The 22,614-nt window shown below is 35.8% G+C and overlaps 1 protein-coding gene across 1 annotated transcript in view; it reads right to left on the bottom strand.

Moving 5' to 3' along the window:
• Positions 1-3,339: 3,339 nt before the first annotated feature.
• TFAP2D (transcription factor AP-2 delta) overlaps positions 3,340-22,614 on the bottom strand; it is a 55,316-nt gene continuing 36,041 nt past the window's right edge. The window contains exons 7-8 of the mRNA XM_037520910.2: positions 19,974-20,087; positions 3,340-3,777 (exon numbers count right to left, since the gene is read on the bottom strand). Of these exons, the coding sequence (XP_037376807.1) occupies positions 3,558-3,777; positions 19,974-20,087 (334 nt within the window). The 3' untranslated portion in view covers positions 3,340-3,557. The remainder of the gene's footprint in view (positions 3,778-19,973; positions 20,088-22,614) is intronic.

Here is a 22,614-nt window from a genome sequence, read left to right as displayed (position 1 = left end):
AGTTATAATAATTTGAAGTTAGGTAATTTGACATTTGAGCCACTGCTCTTAGTCAGCAGACCATGCCACCTCTCACATACTGAGGTGGCTTTTGTAAGGAGAAGGCACTCTCATTATATAAAGGACTCATATATATTTTTAATTGCACTGGACTAAAATGTTTCAAAAGAGGTATAAAAAGGAAAAGCTTTAGGAAAATGGAATTGCACTGTTTTATTCATTATTTAGAAGAGTAATTTATTGACACATTTTCCTTAAAAGCATCAGGTGACATATCACTGTCAGAGTGTGGGCAGGATGTTCATGGATGCTAAAGGGTCGTGTTCTCTCTTGGACATTGAAGAGAACATACCCCCCAAAAAAGGGAAAGGAAAAAGGAAATGCAAGGCCAGAAAGAATTATCCCTAGTTTTAAATTATCTGAAAATAATAGAGCAGTAACATAGATGAGAAATTGGACCCTTGCTCTGATCTTTTCAGAGACGGAAAAAACAGAGTAATTGAGAATTTTCATTTTTTTTTGGAGCCACTGAACTTAAATGATAACTTTAATAACACAGGCTGGCGGTGGCATTTAAATTGGTTATTTCTTTTTCAAGGAATTGGACTCAGTCTTTCATAGATATAAAATTTTACATTAATTTTGGGTAAATAGGAGAGATTTAGACTTTTTTTCTGAGCAAGTACTAATCTCAAAAGTTTTTGTCGTGTTACTTATCCTAATACTCAAAATTAGGTCAATTTTTGTGAGATACCTTCCTTAACTATAACTTATGATACTAATGATGATTATAGTTATACTAATGATGATTAACATGTATTGAAATTCTGACACCTACCTGATTTTCTTTATTGCTCTGTATTAAATATGTTTATATGCAACTAATGTGCTAGAGTGAACATGTTCCATTTTTCAAATAAAAAGAATTATCCATAATTATCATAGAATAAACATAGCAGATGGAAGCACTACGAATTGACAAAAAATCAAAAGTAAAATGTCCTTTGACCCATTTTGGACAAAGAACACACACGCATTCATTTACTCATTTATTTAAAAAGTGTTGAGTACCTATTATATACAAGGCAAAAGTTGGTATGTTAACAATGTCTATTAGAATATGATAATAAATAATGACTCTAAACATGGCCAGTCTATTCATTCATTTATGTCCTAATGGCTGGTTAAGTTAAATGATGGGTCCTGTCCATTTAAGAAACTTAGGACACCCAGAATCCTGGTACATAATATGCACTGTAGTTACAGTAATACTTTTGTTTTCAAGGCTAATAATTAATAATACCCCATTGAGGTGTTAAGAACCCCAACTAGTCGCAACAATGGGTGGAGAAGAAAGCTGGTACTATACGCCAGATCTAATTTTTCATCTGATTATTGGTGAATATTTGACTTGGTATATAACTACATTAGGTACCTTGCAGATATGTATATCATAAATGCCACATTAAATACATAAGCATTGTTAATAATAAAAAGAATAAAAGAAAGTTAATGTGGAAATTTCATTAAAGAAATATAAGTAGCCAACATTATTTGTAAATAGTTTCCCTACTACTCATTAAACTGAAATATTCATCTTTTTTGTTTTATGTGTATATTTTATAATACACAAACTTTCATGTAAAATGTTATCAGTTTATTTTGTGATGAAATCTGGTACTGCAGCTGAGTCTCAGCTTTATTCTATTTTGTTTCATAAGATCATAAAGTCATGAATAATGGTAAAGTTTAAAAATGGAACTAGGTTAACACATGAAATCACAATTCAATACTTTTATATTTCTTTAAACTCTTCTACTGTATGACTATAATGTCCCTTTATTACTGAATTCCTTAATAGTGTCTTCTGTTACTTGAATTCATTCTAAAATATTTATATTTTAATTTTTTTCTGTAAAAGATGGAAGATAAAGGTCAAACAATTTTAAGACTTATTATTAGGTAAAAATCTTCATGAGTGTGCAATCTTTACATGAAAATTCATGGGCAATTTCCTCTCAATTAAAAATAATACCAATGTTCTCCAAGGAGTTATAGTATGACATTGACTTATACAAAGTAATTGCAATATGCTGATGAGAAAATATTTTCATGCTAAAGTTAGTGTTGGAAGTCTACTTATCTTAAAATGTTTTTTCTCATAGATGATAACCTACATTTTTATTTGCCTAGAAGTTTGAAAGCTGTTAACAGTAGAAAGGTTATAATAATGTGTTACCAATAGGTGTTTTTGACATATTCAGGTTTAAATGGACCAACTTTTCATTCAATTAGCCCCTGGTCTCTGCAGCCAGGAACTTCTTGTTTTCAGCATCTTAACGAAAGGAAAATGGAACTGTAAGAACTAGCTACGAAAAAGAAAGCATCTTAAAAGCAAAAATTTTCTCTGGTCATTTTGTTTTTGTTTTCTTTATTGAACACAGACCTGAATGTCTCTGTGCCTCGAAAGATTTAGAACATAGCTGTTGGGAAGGTGGAAGAAGTACAAAGGTGAAAAAAAGAACAGCTCTCATTTTAACTGGACAAACATGACCACCAATGCTTCTGGGGGCCTCCACTCATCCTCTGGGTCTTCTCCTGCCTCTGACATGCAGGGCTTCCTGGAACCACCATGGTTCCCATCCCCATGCTTTTCCACACAAGACAATACCACTTCTAGCCCTTGGGCACCGAAGAGCAGCAAAGCTACCCCTTCCTGTATTCATCCTGCCAACACACTGAGTGCAGTCTGTTTCTTCTGTTAGATTGGGGGTGTGAGGAGAAAGGATAGAGAGTTCATCTCTTATCTCTTCAATATTATGCTGAGTCTCTTCTTAGCTATTGGGAAAAACAAAATGAACCTAGGGTGGGGTGGGAATCATCATAGATAGAGGAAACAGAGTTTCTGGAATCTTTAAATACCACCAAGGCACTGGTAGTGAAGTGAGCTAGGGATGACCAAAATTTTTGAATTGCTGTCAATTCATGGCACAAAGATTCAGGACTGCTCTTTTCAGTTCTCAAAGCATTTATTGATGGAGTGATTGCCAAATTGGTCTATCTAATGGAAAGAGACACTTTCTCTCTCTCTCTTTTTTTTACAGGGAGTTAAATCAGAAAAGGGGGAGTTATAAGCACTGGTGGTGGATTCCAGTTTGGTCATGCTTTCTGATCCCTAACTACATAGTTGGATAAGAAAGTGCGTCAGTTAGATGTGAAAAACATGTGTTGCCTCTCCAAAGTCCAGAAGTGCTTAAAAACTGTGATGTATAGAATTCAGAACAATAAATTACGTGCACAAAAGGAGTTTATCATAACATAAAATTAAAAAGTGACAGTTTCATCACACAGTTACACTGCTGTTTTCCTTTTTTTTCTTTTTTTTTTGGTTTTGTCCTTTTTTGTTTCATTTTTCATTTCCATTTTTTTTTTTTTTTTATGGAGGGTTGGGGAGGGTAGAGATTTGGTCCACTGAAGATTAATCACCCTCAATGATATATATATTAGAAAAAATATCAGCAGCAAGACTCTCTGGAAATAGATTCTGTTTGATGTAGCTAGTCTGTCTTTTCTGTTTTGCCCTCTTTCACAGCAGCCTCTGAAGTTTTCCGCAGGGGGGCTTTCTCCGAGTTGGCATGTCCTTGGCCAGAATCTGCCGCTCCACCATTTTTGTGGGTAGTATGTTTTTCCAAGTAGTTCAGCATTTCACTGAGGACTGTTTGGAAAGTGCTTAGGGCTGCACATATTGCTGGAGTCCCAAAGCCATGGGTGATCAAACTGGAAATGAGAAGTGGTAGGGAAAAGGATGAACTATGTGTAGTATAATGTAGAACAACCCCTCTCCCCCACCCCATTTCGTCCAGAACATTCAACCAAACAGCATTCATTATATTCCTAAGTGGCACCAAGCATTGTAGAAGATGAAACACAATTCAGGTTATTGCTTTTGACCATAAGAAATTTAAGATTGACTTGGAAGAAGATTTGTTATTGGTAGACTTGATATGCACTAATTATTAACAAGGATGAGTGCCTAGCACATGACCCTGATTCTCTATCTCATTATGAAAATTAGAAAATACACTCTCTATGTGTGGGAATCATTTCTTTAAGGATGGCAGGAAGAAGTCAGGATTGGTTGGGTGTGCTTAATGGCTGGCTGTTCTTCTAACTTCATTTTTCCTTCGTCATAGTGTTGGAGTTTCATCTGGACATAGAACAATGCAGCTGGAGATTACATTTCCACTTCCCACTAGTAGGAATCTAGGATTGGACATGGGGTTTGACCTCCATAATAGAAGATGAGGGAAAGCGATGTTAATGATTCCCACCTGCTTTAAAGAACCTGCGAGCCTTTTCTTCTACTCCAAACAGTCATGCTTCTATGTAGATAAAGATAGTTACCTTGATGGTGAGAACAGAAACAGATGGAGGAGCCTACTTACCTCTAGTCTATTTAATAATAAAAAAAGAAAATTCTTTCTTAGGTAAGCTCCCTGTGCTTGGGTTTCAACAGATAACTAATGGCTAATCATAACTAATAAGCAAGTGTAGGGAGAGTTGTGGAAACCTCAGCATAGGTGACCATTTCAACCATGACAAATATCATCTCTAAAGGACTAATCCCCAAGCGTAGATTCACTTTTCTTGTGAGCAGAAACTGCCCAGGTTGTTCATTGTATCACTCTGTCAGTGAAGTGACATTTTACAGGTTGTTCTATAGAACTAATGTCTTATAATAATATAGAAAAACATGCTTGATATATATATATGCACAACTTGGTATATATGTTGTGCATTTAATAAATGAAGCCATTAACTGCTTACAAAGTCTAGGTTATTATAATTGTTATGACATTAGCAACTTTGAATAGCAATGTTGGATAGTACTATCCTCCAAAATATGTTAACTAACCAGTTACCGCTATTAGGGTACAAAATCTTTAGGGTAGACATAATGAGATTTTATTTTTTTAAAGATTTATTTATTTATTTATACAAGCACTGGGTATAGTCAGAAGCGCGGGAGGGTGAGAGAATTCACCAAAGTCAGAGTGGACAGCAGAGCAGGCGGACTGACGAAGTACACTGCTGAAGCGAGCAGTGGGCGGCAGGAAGTCTGCACACCATGTGGGACCCTCACCCTGCAGCCGGGGATCAAACCGGCACTGCAGAGGCTGCAGGCAGCTTTGCAACCCAGCGCTCAACCGCTGCGCCACCAGGAAGGCCCCACATAATGAGATTTTAAAAGAATGCAGTAGTGATAATAATAGAATCTACCATATGCAGTTGTTGTTTATATTAATCCATGTAAAGGGTTTAGGATGATGCCAGATTATAGTAAGTGCTGAATATTTGGTAGTTATCATTGACTGTGGAAGATTAGCATTTTCATAATGTCCCTCATTTATACACTACAGGTTGCTAATGTTTTTCATCTTACAAAGCTTACCCTATACCTAGGTCATACTTAACAGTAAGTAACTATGATACCTTTTATGTAAATTTTAATTTTCTTAACATTACTGCATATCAAAAAACATGCATGACCTGTTACATAGGATGATACTAACTTCAAGGAATAGCCTCTATTTTAGCAGTTTTCTTTTTTTTTTTAAGATTTATTTATTTATACAAGAACTGGGGTACAGGCCAGAGGTGCGGGGGTTGAGAGGACTCACCAGAGACAAAGTAGGGAACAGAACAGGCAGACTGACTGAAATACACTGCTGAGGGGAGCAGCGGGTGAGTCAGGAAAGAAAGGTCTGCTGCGCCATGTGGGTTGCTCCCTGGCCAGCTGGGGGATCGAACTTGTGCTGCAGTTGGCTGCAGATAGCTTCATAAGTTGCGTCTTAACCCCTTGCATCATCAGGGAGGCCCTATTTTAGCAGTTTTCAATGAGGTCATAATCCAAATAATTAATCTAATATCAGTATGACACAGAAAAAAGTATGAAATCACAGGGTAATTAAAAAGAATTTCTGGGGACATCATGCTATTCTGGGAAACCCCAATCATTCAAAAAATAAAACAACATCAACAAAAAAGGTATATATCTCATTCATAGTGACATATAGGAAGGAGACAAAGAATAATGTAGAGTCTACAGAAAAGTAAAAGAATAACAGAAATGATAAGGCTGACTGTCAGTCCTAGATGGAAAATAAGCTAAAGTCATTGCAAGATAACAAACTAGAATCAAATCTCTATATTTCATAATGGTGATCACTTTTGCCTTTAGAAATATTTTAGTTTTAGTTCCTGATTCAATACTCAAGTTATATTTAGCATTTGCAAAGATTTTCATTAGATTAACATCAGACAGCATTTCATAATTGCTTATGATAATAATAGGGTCTACTATTTACCTGGGTTAAATAGTTAAATAGTTGTCAAGGTGGTTTGAAGTAGATAGTAGAAATCTAGAAGTTCTTCTATATTCAAATGCATCTAAAACTTTATCCTCAAGGAGATAAGTAAAAGAGACAACTGGCCCTGTGCTAGATGTGTCATCTCCATACCACATTTTGAAAATTTTTGTAGAACACTGACAGAGGATACAAATGTCATGTTAGATATCTTATTGTATTTGCATTTCCCAGGTGTCCTTTATTCATTTTTATTTGTAATGGTGTGTTCTATTATTTTATTTTGGTAAGGCTTATCTCAGGCTTCCTTCTTTTCTATTCCCAAACCTATGATAGTAATTCCTATGTTTGCATATCTTTGTTTGTCCCTCCCTAATCTTTTCAGCCAGTCTAAAGTCCATTTACCCTTCAAAGCTCCTTGGATAATGTAGAAAGAAAGAAACTGTTCTCTTGTTCCCTTGATTATGGTTTTGAAAAAGATATGATCCTGTCAAAGGACAGAAACTTGTAAAAGTGATGAGATCATGTAATATAGTCATTTGTCACATAAATATGCTTAGGTCAATGACTGGCTACCATATGACAGTGGTCCCAATTAGCTGTATCATAGGTGTTTAGTAAGGTGTGTAGGTTAGTGTGAGTAAGGTGTGTAGACAATCTATGACATTTGCACATTGCTGAAGTCATCTGTCAATGCATTTCTCAGAATATATTCCAGTCATTAAGGGCAAATGACTAGAATACTAAGAAGAAATGAGCAACAGTCCACTCAAAAATATAAAACTAGAGCCAGGAGTTACTAAAGCAGTAACAATGCAATTTGGTGTAGAATTTTAGAAACACATTTGAACGAAACTCCTATCCCTTATTAGAGGATAAGGTAAGTTAGACAACAGCAGTTGAGTAGCCTCACAGTTGAGCAAGGATACTGGGAGTGTGAATTTTAGGCAGTCGTCAATTGTGAAGACCACCTCAAATGCAGAGCTGCAAGGCATGTTAATGTGCTCAGCATGTTAATGACAATGAGACTGAAGGCATCATGCATTTGTAACTTAATGGCTGGCATCAACATAGAAAGGAAAATTCCTACATTGGCTAACAGAACCAAAGTTTGGATCTACCATAATGTGGAAGAAAGCTCAGTTGTGGGCCAGTATCAATGATGAGAAATTTAGGGGAGACTAAGAAAAACATGTCCACTTGCAACACACTGAGTGATCTGACTCAAGAGCAATTCTTAGGCAAAAGGCTTACCAAGTCAGTTAAGTTGAAACTAAAAGGAGCAAAGACCAAAATTTTAGGTTTGGCTTATAGCTAGTCAGGCTTAGAAGCTCTATTTACCTTGAGCTAACTCTCTTTCCACCCCTTCTCCTTTAACTAGATTCCAGCTCACTGATTTCATTTTCTTTTTACTAATTTCACACTGAGGAGCAGGAAGGTTGTAACAACTGATTGTGAGCAATCTAATCACCTGCTGAGAAAATCCAGACAGTTATAGTTTATGGTACCTGATGTTAGAGGAAATGTAAGTTATATTTAACATGCATCTTCTTAATTTTATTCATGGTTTTAAAAACTCCTATTCTGTTAGACCTCCCAATTAACATTCTCTAGAGGATCTTTGTGCAACATAAACTATCTCTTCAAATTGATTCATTTTAGGAAGGTAGTAACCCTTTGCTGGATCCTGAAGTTGAGAAAAACTGAGCCAGGAGGACTTGGGGAACAGGAAAGGCTGGGACACAGGACAGTGATTTTAAACAACATAGGAACAGAGGGAAAAAAAAGAGCCCCTGGGAAAATAGTGTTTTACTGAACTGTCTAGAGCTAGCTACCACCTAGAGTAAGATCCAGCTAGAGGATAATTAGGGAACAGCAGAACAACCACCACGAAACTTCCTGACCACCTAGTGCCTAATCAATAATCTGGTACACTGGACAACAGGAGCCTGACAGGATATGGTCATAGACAGGGCTAGAGTAAATGGACATTCTCCCTTAGACCTCTCCTGCTGTCAGGAGTTCTTTCCTCTTGCTTCAATAAATCCACACTTGCTTGCTCTCATGTTTGGTGTGGCATCTGTTTCTTCAATCAGTGTACGCACCCGGACCCATCAGCATCCACTCTCCTAACAAAGTGAATGTCTATTAAATGACTTGCCACCTTGGCGCGAGGATATAATCACAATTGGGGAGATACCACAGGGTAGACTCAATCTTTCTAGGGAGATTGTGTGTGCCTGTGCATGTGTGTGTGTGCTTGTGTGTGTGTTTGTGTGTGTGTATATTGATTATTTTACTATCTTTTCTACAAGGTAGCAACCTAACCTTAATCAATGGACTTGAACTGTATAAGGTCTAGTGACATAGCCTGTAACATTTAAAAGGAAAACATATTGTAACAGTTCTAACTCTATTCTCTTTTAGTTATTAGAAACTTCTGCTCCTTGTGTGAAATTAGAAACAGGAAATCTATCAGTAGGGTTAGAAATGAAGAAATCGAGGCCAAAAATGAAAGCAGTAATAGAGGATGGAAGAGAAGAGACAACTGTTTGAAAGAGAATAAATTATAATCCTTTCTTGTTTTGCTATTAAATATTAGCAGATGGCTTACACTTATAAAACACTTAACATTGCTTACCCAGTAGGAAATGTCTACATAGTAGGAATTTCACAAACTTCTATTCTCACCCTGTGATACTTGGTTAAGTCCTTTTTTTCTGTTTGTGGCCAAGTCCTTACATGTTTATCTTTAAAATCTCTAAAGCTTCATGCTTACTTGGAATACAAATTCACAAAGGGTTCTAAATGAACATCTACCCAAGGAACATTTAGTTCCTTAATCTAAGCAAATATGGTTTACATTTCACTAGCTTTGTGTATGGTAGAGAGATGTTACAAAGCTATTTTCACATTGTTCTAGTCCTTCAGAGATGCTTTTCCATTACTTTAATTGATTCATCTAAACTCATTTAAATTAAACCACTAGAGCGGTTTTTCTAAAACACAGCCTAAAGCTAACTCCTACGGAATTTTCCCCTGGATTCTTCCTATCTTGGCAAGGGTTGGTTCTGCACATCGTTTCCACCTACTAAACAAACACTGGTTTATTATGTATTGAAAAGAAAACAGAAGTCTTATTAGTATTTGACACTGATGATTGGGATACTCAGTAGTGTCTGCTAACCATGGAGGAATTTTTCTAGCTTTCTTTTGGGATATAAAGAGCTGAAAATAATACAAACGATTATGCTTCAAACTAAATGACTGAAAATCAAGAAAAATATCCTGTCATTATCATTTGGGTAATTAAAGTTAAAGCTGATTTCATTTTGTCAATTTCAACTTTCTACCTTTGAAACATTTTATAATCAAACTTTTTTTTTTCTCCTACTTTGTTAAGTGTATGAGGTTTAAATAGCTTGGGCTATTATTTCTATTATTTTGTTATATTACATCATTCCAGTGGGTGTTTGCTATCATGCATCTTCGGTTTCTCAAACTGCATACAGATACTAATGTCACTAGCTTCAGTTCTGCCTTTTGGCCTCTGGGAGGCATGCAGGCTGCAAAATTTAAAGAGAAGATGGGTCTCCTTTTCCTTCCTCCAGCTACTACAGGCTCTTAGGTCCAAATGTAGCCTGAGGCTCAGTCTGTATTCCTCCAAGAGTTTTAGGTGGCAGCCTGAAAAAATGCCTTCTTTCACACATGAGAACCGTCATGGGGCAGAAGGCTGGGGAGAGACCCAGGAGAATACCAGCAAAGGATTATGGAGCTTCTCTGCAAAACCTTACCTTCCTTATTGTGAAGATAAGGCACTTCATCTCTCTGAAGCTTCACAACCCCAGAATGCAGGCCATGGAGAGAGAGACCTCACCCTGAGGAATGTATCTGGGGATTATCCACCCAGAATTTGATGGTATCTACTCTTTGTAGACTAACTGGATGGGAAATAGAGAAAAAGGGAACTGGCTGAATGTGTTTTATTCTACATAGATTATACTATTTCATGGTCCCAAGCACTTTTAAAATGGAATTTAATTAAAGCACATAAATACGGTATATAGTTCTCTGGTGGCAAGGAATCATTGAACTCTATTCATTAGCAAGGCTTTGGCAGCAGTGACAAATACTTCATGGTACCTTTAGCTGGTGGTTCTCAGTCCCAGATATCTATTGAATCACTGTGGGAGCTTATTAAAAAATAGCAATGTGTGGGTACCAGTCCAGAGATCCTGATTTAATTGGTTTGGGATGGGTTTGTAAAGGTGATCCCCAAGTAAAGGGGAGGTTCCAGGTCCCTGACCCTACCCAAGGAAGGGTGGAGCTGAGCAGGGAGAAGAAGATGGAGAGGAGACTGGAGAAGGAAGGAAGCAGGATGGAGCCAGAAGGACACCTGGAGGAGGCACATGGAGCAGAAAGACCTGTTAAGAAGCTGCACTTTTTTCTTGGTCTTGGACTGGTTGAAACAAATATGGGTGAGAGACCCTTCGGGAGGTTAACAATGGCAGCTTTTATACTGATTTTGTTCTTTTCCTTCCAAATTTGTCTAGCACTTTCTGCCCCTTTCTTATGGGTCCATACTAGGAAGTACTTTAGATTTGTGGTGGCTTTCGCGTCCCTGTAGCTCTGCTTGTGGGCAACCCTGTTTTGCTGGGCATTTAGCCATGAGGGGATGGGTAACTTCGAGTGCTTGATTTGGAAACTGTATTTTTCCCTTTTCTTTGTTGCACACTAATTGTATTAAAGTTCCTTATGCACTAAGGTTCTTATGCACTAAAACATATCTTGTCTTGATGTGGCAGATGGCAGAACTTATTTAGAGTGAGCAGGTTTGGGGTTCTGGGGTGCTCCTCACCCTGCCCTGTAACAGGTTCAAAATATCAGTATTTTTAAAACAGTTCATACTTGGTCCAAATGTGGCTAGGGAGCTGGATGCATTCCCTTGGGATCAAGAAATAACATCTAACTACCATGTCTGATATCCTGTTGGGGAAAAGGAGGATGATGAACTTTTTCAGCATTTCCCCCAAGAACTTCTGTAGAACCTTAGTTCCCTGGGATGTTATGAGGTATTCTGAGAAAAAAGTTTCTGTGATCAAATTTTTGAAACATGGGACTAAGGATTCTTTCCATTCAAAAAGGGTTCTGGGAACCTTTGATATGCTAATGTGCACCCCCCCCCATACTTCAAGAAGAGTTTAATCATCATGGTTTCTTGAAACAAAGCATTTGACCAAGAAAGATTTTCAAGGTGTACCTTGAGGGGATAGTGCTCTACAACACTCATTTTGGAGAAGTGTTTATGACTGCCCTGAATATCTGTCAGATTGGAAGATGTGCTGCCCTAAGGTCACATTCTCCTGCTCTTTCTCTACCACTTATTTTGAGTCCCAGAGGAGAATAGGTCCTTGTGATTCCATTTTACTTCAATCCAGCTCCTTACAAAGAGGCTAAGGATAAAATCATTGCATACACATTAGGAGAGAACAAAATCAATTACATCCAAGTCAACTTTTTGAAGCAAAAGTCATTTTTTGACAACTGCACCCTATTTTTTACATATGGGGATAGTTTTGGGGAATAAATTAATCATCTTATATGTCTTTCTATTAGACAATTTGTATTTTCTATTTGGAATAGGGCAATGGAAATGTTAAAGTTAGGACTCTTATTTTTTTAGATAAGTTTGATATAAATCATTGATTTTTATAAATGAACTGGTTGATAACAATTTAAAAAAAAATCAGTTCACATGGAAACACAGAAAAAATAATTGCTTAACGTGGAGCAGTAAATTGAGAATGAGGGAAAGTATTTCTACTCTAGAGGACCCTTACAGATTCTGCAGTTTGACTGTGTTGACTTGAGGATGAACATGCAGAGCTGGATGTGAATTGTCTGTTTTAAATCCACACTTCCAGCTGGCAACCAAGAGAAGATTGAAGTAAGCCCTTCAACATCCATCCCCAGTACTTCCATGATTCTGTACTGTCTCCCTAAGACTCTCCTCTAATCATAGAGGAGATTACTTTTTAGAAAATTTACCAATTTTCTTTCCCAAACTATTGCATTCTCCAAAGTCAATTACTCACACATGGGTTATGCCAGCCCATCTATACAATTTGTTATTAGAAAAGAGTTGTCCCTGCTTTTATTGTTATTTGAATTACAGCAAGTCCTTGGATAGCATCATTCAGTTCAACATTTTCTTATAATGTTGATTTAAAAAAGTCAATTTCTGAACAGGGAACTGTCTGTGTAGTTTATATGTTCTCCCCATGTCTGCATGAGATTTTTCCAGGTTCTCCAGTTTCCTCCTACATCCCGAACACTCACACATTAAGTTACTCATCCAGTGTTTATCCTCCCAGTCTGAACGTGTGTCTGTGAGACATGCCTTGAGACAGAAGTTGGAAGATTGTCTGGTATGGGACTGGTTCCCTCCTTGTGGTCTGGCTGCCAGGCTGGGCTCAGACCACCAGGTTCTCCTGAGCTGGATTAAGTGGTTGGAAAATGAATGGATACAAATTATTGTCTGGTATTTGAAATGGTTTGGTCTTTATTTAGAAGTTTGATGATGTTTTTGTGAGCAGAACTATACCATAGGGACTTAGTTCTTTATATTAACTAGCCTGTGCTAAAATAAGTTTTAGCATAAATCCTTTGGCTTGAAGTTCCAAGAATTTATCAATGACACTGAGTCAGGACTTACTGTACAAGTCTCCTAAGTATTGAGCTGAGAGAGCATTAAAGATTCATCTATGACCTGCAGAGGAGGCTTTTATTTATATATTTGCTGCAGTATTTGGGTTTGGTGCTATGTAACTTGTGCAACTGTTTTAATTTCCTGTTTAATGTTAAATAAGTATAATTTAATGTAGAGTCATACAAGCGGTTCATCACTTGTCTGCAAAGGAAGTGAAAAATATTCCCTGTTTTCAGTCTACATTTTTACTATTGAAAGTTTTACTTCTAGGAAAACTTTTTTACCCCTATGTAAGTATAGTTATCCTTTCTTACTAACTAGTGAATAAGAAATGATCACTTATAGGTATGTTTTTCTTTGCCCCTAGCAATGTCATTCAATTTTGGAGTTTAAGTGTAAGTTTTATAGTTTAATTTTGCTCTTACAGAAAGGATGTAAGTTTGGGAAATGCAGAAATTTTTTTTTTTGTCATTCACAATCCATGCGTGGTATTTCCAACATTCTTAGAAAAATGTACTTAGATGGCCTCTTGAACTGGCAGTACATCCTAAAGGAGGTTTGTTTAATCATTTAATATCGTAAATGCTAAGCCTAGTTGTGTAATTTATCCATGATGTGTCACTTGGAATTAGGGATTTCATTGAAATTTCTTAATTTATCTTCTAACACTAAAAATGCTTTTATAACAATCAGCAAATTTTATAACAAATTTTCAAAATTTGAAAATCATCCAAATCATCCACTGCTGATTACCTCCGCCACTACTTACCCAGACCAAGAAAATAAACACAAAATAAACACAAACAAAAGTTATACAAACTTTAGGCTCCTTGGAGAAAAACAAACAGGCTCACATTTAAGTAAAGACACATCCTCTTTGGGGTGTCCCTGGTGGCACAAGGGGATAAGTCTCAGTGTTATGAAGCTATCTGTAGCCACTGCAGCAGGAATTGGATCCCCGGCTAGGGAGGTGACCCACATGGCGCAGCAGACCTCTCCTGTCTCACCCACTGCTCCCCTCAGCAGTGTATTTCAGTCAATCCACCTGTTCTGTTCCCCACTCTGTGTCTGGTGAATCCTCTCATCCCCCGCACCTCTGGCCTGTACCCCAATTCTTGTATGCATAAATAAATAATCTTAAAAAAAAAGACACATCCTCTTTGCAGGATGTAGCCAAGAGCACACCACCCAGCAGGTATTTGGTGAATGGATTGGAATGCTTGTCATATGTGGAACATAAAAGAAAATGGGGGGGGGGATTAGCCCAGAAAGACAAAACTCAGAGCCACAAGAGCTGCTTTTAGCAACTGGGATTAAACCGACTCTGTAAGGCTCCCCAACGAGTGGGATGTTAGGGAGACAGATGCTACCTCAATGGAAGGAAGGCATTTCTAATAGAGTTGTCAGAGATAGAAGGGAGGCCTCGGCAAGAAAAGAGCAGTCTATCACTGAAAGTTTTCAAGCCTGGAATGGATGACAACTTGACAGGGATGTTGGAGAGAAGATCTAAATATTGAAGGGAAATGTAATAGGCCTCCCAACACTGAGAATCAGTGAAGAAAATTTAATCACTGAAAAACACACAGATATCTGGACTGTCTTTACATTTCTTTCTTTCTTTTTTTCAACCTATACATTTCTTCCTTACAAAGCATTATGGGAGTAGTAGGAGTATCTGTTTGTAAGGTTTGGCATCGTTATACTTTTTGACTCAACTAGAAGAATTAAGCATATTGATTGTTACATTTCCCCAGCTCAAAATCTAATAAAAATATCACAGTCTTGGGAATAAGCCAGTGGAGGATACATCCAACACCTGCTAGAGATATTATAATAATCTATATTTATGAACATATATTTATTGGGCACATAAGGTGATGAGTATTGTGAATAGAAAAGCAAAAGTCTTTGTCAGTCACTCCATGTCATTACCTGTAATCTAATTACCTTCTATGATAAAATCTCTCTCTTGGATTATAAGTCTTTGTATATAACTGTGCTCCACATTTGAAGTTTCTAAGGATCAGGACAACATTTTACTTCATGCTGCTGCTATTAGCAGACTAAAATGCAAGAAACAATAAAATTTCAGTCTCCTCTGGTAGATGCTGAGAAAGAAAACTTTCTTGTTTTTCTGTTAGACTCTTCTCTGAACTGAGCATTAATGATAATTAACTTACTCCCCTTATTTATATTTTCTGATATGCTTTTGCTTGACTTCAGATTCAAGTTCATTATAAGAACATGAAAAAAAGAAAGAAAAAGTTGTCATGATTTCCTGAAATTCTCAAACAGGAAAATTCCAAACATTTCAGAAAATTGGGCTCTGAGTTTCTATCTGAGCTGAGTCATTTCTGTCCACGAAACTCCATGCTACCTAGATCTAATTGCCATAGTTGTTTCTGGGAAGAGTGTCCTCAGGTCTTCTGCAGATTTCAATCAATTTCTCTTCCCCATCCAGAAGGTGTTTTGGTGTCTGCTCTGTTCTCTACAGCAATATACACTATTGATGGTACTCAGAAAATTATAAATAATGAATAAGTCTGCCTCCTGTCATTTTGATGGAAAAAAGCAGCTTTCAGGCTGTGATGCTTGGGGAGGGTCACTGCTACGAACAACATGGTCTCCCAGAGCACCCTGATCTGTCAGCTGCCACAGGAAACTGGAAGTAGTTATCTGTGCTTTGTAAGGCCATATCATTACTTGCACATATTCAATCTGTAAGCCACAGTTTTTGAGGAACTAAATCAGCCACCCTACAAAGTATAATTCAAGTAGTCTGCATTGGAAAGGAGATTTTGACTAAAGGAAATGTTAGCACAAGTCAATGCTAGCAATTAAGCATATTCTCTAGGTCTAGCCAATTATAATCTCTCCTTCGTTTCCAGTCAACACTCAGAAAAAAAAATGATGGAAAATCAGATTGTGCCGACTGACTGTTTTCGAAGTCTTATGTGATCTGCTTCCTTTCTAACTCATTTTTCTCTTGAGCTTATGCATCTGTCAAAATTAAAGTTAGCTCTGTCAGTAGGAAATTATGAAAGAGACACACATCAAAGTAACACACTTTACCTAGATTATCACCAGAAAAATAGATGGAGAATCTTTTAATTATGTTAGTGTGCAAGACAAAACTTTACATAATCCTGTCACTTTAAAAATGGGCCTCCCTGGTGGCCCTATGGGCCTCCCTGGTGGCGCAGAGGGTTGAGTGCTGAGCTGTGAAGCTGTCCACAGGCTCTGCAGCACAGGTTCGATTCCCAGCCGGCCAGGGAGAAACCCACATGGCACAGCAGACCTCTCCTGCCTTGCCTGCTGCACCCCTTAGCTGTGTCTTTAGTCTGTCTGCCTGTTCTGCTCCCCGCTCTGTCTGTGGTGAATTCTCTCACCTTCCCACGCCTCTGACTGTACCCCAGTTCTTGTACAAATAAATAAATCTTTTAAAAAAATGAATTAGAACTGTTTATTTTCTAAAATGGAAAAAAAAAAACCCTAATAGTCTGGGAAAATCCTAAGCTACTTGTCAGAATCAACTTCAGAGTTTTGCAAATAAATACAGATGCCCAAGTCTAATCCTGGACTTGACCTATTGAATCAGATCTTCAAGAGTGTACTGCCGTACTTGAGATTTTAAAAACATTCTAAGAGAGATTGTTGTGCAAATTTATATTGTGTAGGGTCTTTTTCAAAGCCAGGCAACAAGCTAATTTTTTGTGACTGCCCTATTAAGATGTTCTATCAAGCCCTCTTCTAATAAATGTATGATAGAAGCAAAAACAAACAATTATATTTGATCTTTATCAGAAGGCTTCAATATGAGATTTAATTGGAAGTATCAATGATGTATCTTTAATTAAAAGAATATAGTTTAAGACATGCAAAAGAATAAAGTCAGGCACTTACACCATGTACAAAAATTAATTCAAAATGTATTAAAGACCTAAAACACAAGACCAAAAACTATAAAACACTTAGAAGAAAACAGAGGGGGAAAGTTTCATGATATTGGATTTGGTAAGCACAGTCAACAATAAGTAAAAATTGGCAAACTGAACCACATCAACACTTCTGTGCATCAAAAGACACAGTCAGCAGAATAAAAAGGCAACCTACAGAATGGGAGACATGTCTGCAAGTCATATGTCTAATATTGGGTTAGCAGTCAGAATTTATATAGAACTCCCACAACTCAACATCAAAATTGCAAATAACCAGAGTAAGAAAGAGGTGATATATACACCACATTTTATTCAATCTTAAAAGGATGAAAGTGTAATTAAAAAAATAAAAATGCTGTTAAATCTAAATAAATAAATAAATAAAAAGGATGAAAGTGTAACACACTGCCATACAAATCGGCCTGTTGACATTATGCTAAGTGAAATAAGCAGTCACAAAAAGACAAATACTGCATGATTCTGTTCTATGAGCTATGTAGAGTAGGCAAATTCATATTGTTAGAAAGAATGGTAGTTGCCAGGGTTGGAAGGGTTGGATATAGGGAATTGTTTAGTAATTATGAAATTTCAGGTTTGCTAAATGAAAAAATGCTGAAGATACCCTGCACAACAGTGTAAATATACTTAACACTACTGAACTGTATATTTAGAAATGATTAGAAAGGTACATTTTATGCTACGTGTTTTATTTGCCACAATAAAAAAAAGATGTTAGGGGATTTGCTATAAAATGAATTTTGGCTAAGTAATTTCAATTATTTTATTACTTTATATTAGGAAACCAGATTTCACCAGGATAATCTATAATATAGTTCAAGCACAATAAAAGAAAAATGTGGCAAACATTAAAAAAAACAAAATAAATGGGAAAGCATAAGTTTCTGATATCAAAATACAATCTCAATACATACATAATTCTACAAAAATTGTATAGGTAGATAAACAATGAAGTACTTTAAAATGCTTTAAGATATGGTTATTTGCTTCCAATTGTTGTGATTGGATATCTATAGCCAGGTATAATCTTGTTATCATATTCTGCAGGGGCAGGTAGGATATAAATAAGAGCTTCTAAAGCCTATGGAGGCAACATACACTTCAAATTTAGAAAGTTTTCTCCAAAACTTTTATGGAGTTTTATGGCATTAAGTTGGCAACTAGCTAACGTATCAACAACTTAGCAAATTGTGCCTATGCTGAACAAATGGTTCGCCTATTTATTTCACACTGTGTTGATATTCACTTTACCCATTGATGCTATATTTCGTTCTGAGCCTGAAAAAGGACAGCTCATTGTCCAACAAAGGCTGCAGCATCTGTAATTGGAAATAAACCTAGTATACATGACAGTTCTCTGTATTTTAAGTTATGTTTCCCCTTGAGTAAATTTGTAACTTAACCAATTTCCTTAAATCCAGAATTGAGTTTATATAAAAATTAGTAAATTCTGAGTTGAACACTGGAATAATTATATCTCTTTAATGTATATACAAATGAAAATATGGTTTACCTAATTGCTGTGACTCTTGAAAAGGTAGCATAATGATTGAGCTATTAATGCCTTATAATTTAAAAAACTGCCTGGAAAATTTTAGCTGCTTGCAGATAACTGTCATAAAAGAATTAAAATGTGGAAAATACTTGTATAGCTGTGATAGCTAAGCCATCCATACCTTTTAAACTTGAATCTGTGGTAAACAGTACATAATCTACTGAATGCTTACTCATTCATATTACTTATATTATCACATTTTAGCTCATGACCACTCTAAAATGGAGAAGTTCTTATTCCACTTAAAGCTGGGGATATAGTGGCTTAGAAGCACGCACATTACTCCATACAACCCAGCTCATGTGTGAGGGTCTAAGTATGAAAATAGGTCTATTTACTTCAGAGTCTTCTACTCAACTTCTGGGTATATGTTTTCTCCCAGCTTTATTACACTCACCATCACCCAGTTGGGTGTTAGAGAAAAGTCCTGTGAAATATATATGTATCTTACATTTTTAGAAAATAAATCAGAAGTTTAGTCTTCAGAGATATGTCTATTACATTTTGAGGAGCACTGCAACATTTTGGAAAATAAAATATTCTATTTAAAATTCTCTGATGTTGCTGATAAAATTCAGAATATTTTAAATACCATTGTTTTATATAATGGAGTAAACTCAACAGCATTACAGTCACTGAGAGATACTGAAAATATTTTTAAATTTAATGTATATTTATCTTTCCTTTGCCTTGTGTTTTAAACAAAATGATAATTTTAAAAGGAAAAAATATTTTTATACTAATGAGAATTATTGTGTAGCCATTTGATTTCTAGAGTCTTAAAACTAGAAGATGCCTGAGTAATTATCACCTTATCTTCCACATTGCATCTAAGGCATAAATTAATAAAAAAAAAACTTGGTTCTCTCAAATATCTCAGAAAATGAAATTTAAAATATGCTTTCAATAGTATAGTCTAGACTCTATAAAATATGTTGTGTGAAATAACTTAAAGGACCATTTGCAGTTTCTAATAAGGTAGAAATAATTAACACACACCTGGAAAATTAGTTTATGATAACCCATTAATTTCTGTAATATAATCCATTTCTGATGTTCAACAGTTTACTTCACCAAAATAAAAGATTTCAGAATCCCCATCCAAAAATGCTATTGTTGGAAATCACAGGGTTTACTTTCAAAATCACTAATCTCTGTTAATCACAAAAAAATTACATTTTCTCCTCTAAAATGCTTCATGCCTTAATTATTTTTACAATTTGGTCTTAGATAACTGGAATTACAAAATCTCCAGTTTTTTAAAAAACATTATATGGATATGTAAGTGTCATCTGTAAATGAATATGTGAAAAAAAATTCTGGATTAGCAAAGACAGCCTAAAAATTAAAAAAAAAAATCAAGCAAATTGGAAAATCAGTCTTACCTGAAATGTGTTAAATGTCTCTGGATGTCAAGGTCTAGAATTGGAGTGGGTCTGGAGGATCCCAGTGGTGATCTATCTTGGCTCAAGAGGTCCTGGAATTCTTTACAAATTTGTCTAAAATAAAAGATTCAAAATTGAAGTTGTACTCTTGAAATGGGGCTTTAATATCATCCCAGGGCATTTTTCCAAATACTTGTTTTCTCTTTTAAAACAGGGTTAGACAAGCACTATAAACCAGAGACACACTATGGGGTGGGGAGTGGGTAGGGGACAGGAAGGACTAGGGTCAAAATAAGGGGGCGGTGCAATTGTATGGGGGATATAACCAAAATGAAAATGCATACATTTGCAAAAATGAAAAATGATGTAAGAATTATATAAAATAAAATATTAATAAAAAATAAAACAGGGTTAGATAAAATTTTGTAAGCAAACTCCAAAGTTTCACGTAAAGTTCACAATGCCAACTTTGCTCTCCACTACTAGAGTCATTCTCAAACTTACACATGAATAACATCCATCAGCACTCACAAAAACAATGTTCATTTTTAAGGGAATTATTCAATGATTCAGGAAAAGGGAATAATCCATAGGAAAAGATCACAACTAATAATAACCTTAAAATTAAAATGTGATTTTTAAAGGGGAGATATATTTATAAACAAGTTTAAATTAAAGGCTTACTTTAGAGCCATAAGTCAAATAGACTGTGGGAAATTCCTTTCCCCAATAGTTTACTATAATTCTGACTATTGTGGACTAAATATGCAGTTAGATATTTGAAACAATCACCCACAATTTAGCCCCTAGCCTCACAAAGTAATTACGTTATTTGTAAGATGGTCTCTTACAAAAAATCCCCTTAACATTTTTTCAGCTGCTTTTCTTAAGTTAAACAATTATATTTCTGGTCATTGATTTCAGTTCTAATTTTCACATTATTGTGCATGTTTGTGGATGTTTGGATAACAGCAAAGCACTTGTGGTACACAGATCAAACAATGTAATTCTAAAAAAGCAAAACATCTGAAGACCATTTTTTTGAAAAACAGCAAACACTAAGTTGACTCAGAGCTGAAGAGTGAAGCAAAGGACTACCAAGGAATTGCTTAAAAGAATCCATTATCTAAAGTAAGAACACTCCATACTCAAGGGATAATGTGATAGTGATTAGGTTTTTGTCCAGATTTATAATAGAAAGTCACAAAATGCAAACACGTGACCCTGTCTATAACTATCAACACAATCAAAACAAGGACAGAAGATACAAATTATTCTAAGGGAATGTCACTTCATAGACTGAGCCACGAATTCCTCTCTAAAACATTTGTATCTTAACCATTAACTACTAAAAAGTGCATAAATGTCTAGGGGCACAAATAGTTTATTACTAAGTTAAAGTCATTGGAGACTTATTTATTATTAGTTTGTTTAAAATGTATTCCAAAATCATTTGTGATTTCCTTTCATGATCATTGAGCCTCACGTTTATTGCTAGTGTTGAAATACTGTGTCATTTTAAAGAATTTGCCTTAATCATTTTAAACACAGGTTAAAGCCAAAGAGGGTGGTCGGGAGAGGAAAGACAGAGATAAGACACTCTATGGGGGGTGGGGGGGCAGGGAAAGGGGGATTGGGGTCAAAATAAGGGGTTGTAATTGTATGGGGAATATAAAAATAAAATTTAAATAAAAAAAAAACCTTACCTGCTTATATCAACAGTATACTCCACGTGGCCCTGCTAATGTTTCTGTTGAGTCTCTGAGATGTGGCATCTAAATGCATGCTTTTAACAACTCCATGTACGTACTTTCATTGAGAATATTTCATGTGAACTTCTTTCTTTTCCTGTTCTGATCTGAGTTAGATAGACTGTTGGCTAACTTTCAGGTGTATTGCCTATATCTTAAGAGATGAATAGTGATTTAAAGTATGCGTTCAATACCATTTTGTGGGCATTGTTATTTATTTCCTGTGATTTGGGTTTGTAATAATGTAATATTGCCATCTTTGTTTTTAAGAAATTTCTAGCTCAAAAAATGAATACAGTCTCATGCTATCATTTTTCAGCTATCAACATAAATTTCTACGTGGTAGGTCATCAATGTGATCTAGTTATTACAAAGGAACATTAGAGTTGTTCACAGGTTAGTCTTTTAATTTTCTATCATTAGAGCTATCATTCATCATTTTATCTATTTTTCTAACATTATACCTAGGGTAGTAAAATATACTATTAAAATAAATGTGAAACATTCTTTAATTTTTGTGGTAAGATAACAAAAGTTATTGATATAACTAAATAAACTAATTTGTAAGATCCCATTCTGTGAAAACAATACAAGGAATAATAAACTTAATGATGAAGAAATAAAGAAAAGTGTGGAAAAAATTAACTCATGCTAAACAATTCATATGTACCACACATGAAACTGTCAGGTTTCGGAGTTCTCAACCTTTGATATTTGATTCTATTTCTTAACTCATTGACTTAGGACAACTTTTAGGCATCAAAACAGATGACAAGTCTATAGCTCCCCCTTAGGCAATTATCATCATCACCTCGTCATGACAGTGAGTTATTATTTTCATAACTAATTTTATTCTTATTTAAATTTTTATTTATGAGGCTACAGTAAGA

Source organism: Talpa occidentalis, unplaced genomic scaffold (genome assembly GCF_014898055.3).
Source record: "Talpa occidentalis isolate TD23 unplaced genomic scaffold, MPIMG_talOcc4v2.1 talOcc4.2, whole genome shotgun sequence".
Taxonomy (NCBI): Eukaryota; Metazoa; Chordata; class Mammalia; order Eulipotyphla; family Talpidae; genus Talpa; species Talpa occidentalis.
The sequence above is the reverse complement of the archived record's forward strand: the minus strand, read 5'-3'. Positions and strand labels throughout refer to the sequence as shown.